The 1,530-nt window shown below is 51.9% G+C and overlaps 1 protein-coding gene across 1 annotated transcript in view; it reads right to left on the reverse strand.

The window, feature by feature from the left end:
• LOC119590516 overlaps window positions 1–1,530 on the reverse strand; it is a gene marked incomplete in the record, with an annotated part of 54,991 nt that overhangs the window by 19,815 nt on the left and 33,646 nt on the right. Inside the window, 2 exon segments of the mRNA XM_037939164.1 lie at window positions 26–196; window positions 1,066–1,251. Coding sequence (XP_037795092.1) covers window positions 26–196; window positions 1,066–1,251 — 357 coding nt within the window.

A 1,530-nucleotide genomic window follows, 5' to 3' on the forward strand; every position in this document is an offset into this window, starting at 1 on the left:
AATTAAAAAAAAAATCTTCACTCACCAATAAAGACCTTGGATGAGGTTTCAAGTCTCTCTGACCCTCGCGAAAAGGTCACGCGGGGTTCAGGATGACCTGTGACCTGGCACTGAAGGGTCACCTCGCCCCCTTCTTCAGCGACTACGTCAGAAAGGCCCTTGGTGAACGAGGGTCGCTTCTGAGGCCGAGACGAGGCTGTGGTCAAGGCGACACGAGAGAAAAAAAAAGATTAAAAACTGAAAAGCAGATGATGAATATTCCTGTTGGCAAATGCAACAGTCGTGAATGCAAATTGACAAGAATTATGGCAAGATATTGAAATATATATGGTGAATTTACTTGTCGATTTGTAATAATTAAATATTACGATCTATATTCCTTCATTCCGTTCTAAGTCACAATAAAAATAAATATCTTTCTCTACCCTTTCTTTCCTCCTCTTCCTCATATCCATCTCCTCTTACCCTCCCTCCCTTTCTCCCTTTCCCTCCTTCCCCACCATTCCTCTCCCTCTCTCCAACCCTCCTTCCTCCCTTTCTCCCTCCCTCCCTTCCCCACCCTTCCTCTCCCTCTCTCCTCACCCTCCCTCCCTTTCTCCCCCTCTCCACCCTCCTTCCCCACCATTCCTCTCCCTCTCTCCAACCCTCCCTCCCTCTCTCCCTCCCCCCTTCCCCACCATTCCTCTCCCTCTCTCCAACCCTCCTTCTCTTTCTCCCTCCCCCCTTCCCCACCATTCCTCTCCCTCTCTCCAACCCTCCCTCCCTTTCTCTCCTTCCCTCCTTCCCCACCATTCCTCTCCCTCTCTCCAACCCTCCTTCCCTTTCTCCCTCCCTCCTTCCCCACCATTCCTCTCCCTCTCTCCAACCCTCCTTCCCCACCATTCCTCTCCCTCTCTCCAACCCCCCCCTTCACCACCATTCCTCGCCCTCTCTCCAACCCTCCTTCCCTTTCTCCTCCCTCCTTCCCCACCATTCCTCTCCCTCTCTCCAACCCTCCCTCCCTCTCTCCAACCCTCCTTCCCCTCCATTCCTCACCCTCTCTCCAACCCCCCCCCCCACACTTACACTTGTGGTGCACCCTGCAGAAGGCCCAGACGCAGGTGTTGGCAGTGTAGGCAGCAGCGGCATACAGCCCGGCAGTGTCGTGTGTGGTGGCGAACACGTGGAGATGGTGGTAGGAGCCCTGTCGCCACTGCCGGTGATCTCGGGCGCCCGGGGGAATTAGGGCCCCGTTGTGGTACCAGCTGAGGCCTGGGGGGGGGGGGGGGCGAGGTGAAAGATCGGGTTGAATGGTTGGGGGTCGCTTGGGGTCTGTGCTGGCGGCTTCGGAGAGAATCTATGGGTACTATCTATAGCATTAGTGTTGTTACTGACGATAATCTAATGATACTGTCTATAGAAGTATTGTTTTATTGAAGAGAATCTCTTGATGCTGTCTATAGAATTATTGTTATTACTGAAGACATTCTACTGATACCATTTATTGAATTATTGTTATGTTGAAGAGAATCAATTGATACTGTTTATAGA

Source organism: Penaeus monodon, chromosome 27 (assembly GCF_015228065.2).
Source record: "Penaeus monodon isolate SGIC_2016 chromosome 27, NSTDA_Pmon_1, whole genome shotgun sequence".
Taxonomy (NCBI): domain Eukaryota; kingdom Metazoa; phylum Arthropoda; class Malacostraca; order Decapoda; family Penaeidae; genus Penaeus; species Penaeus monodon.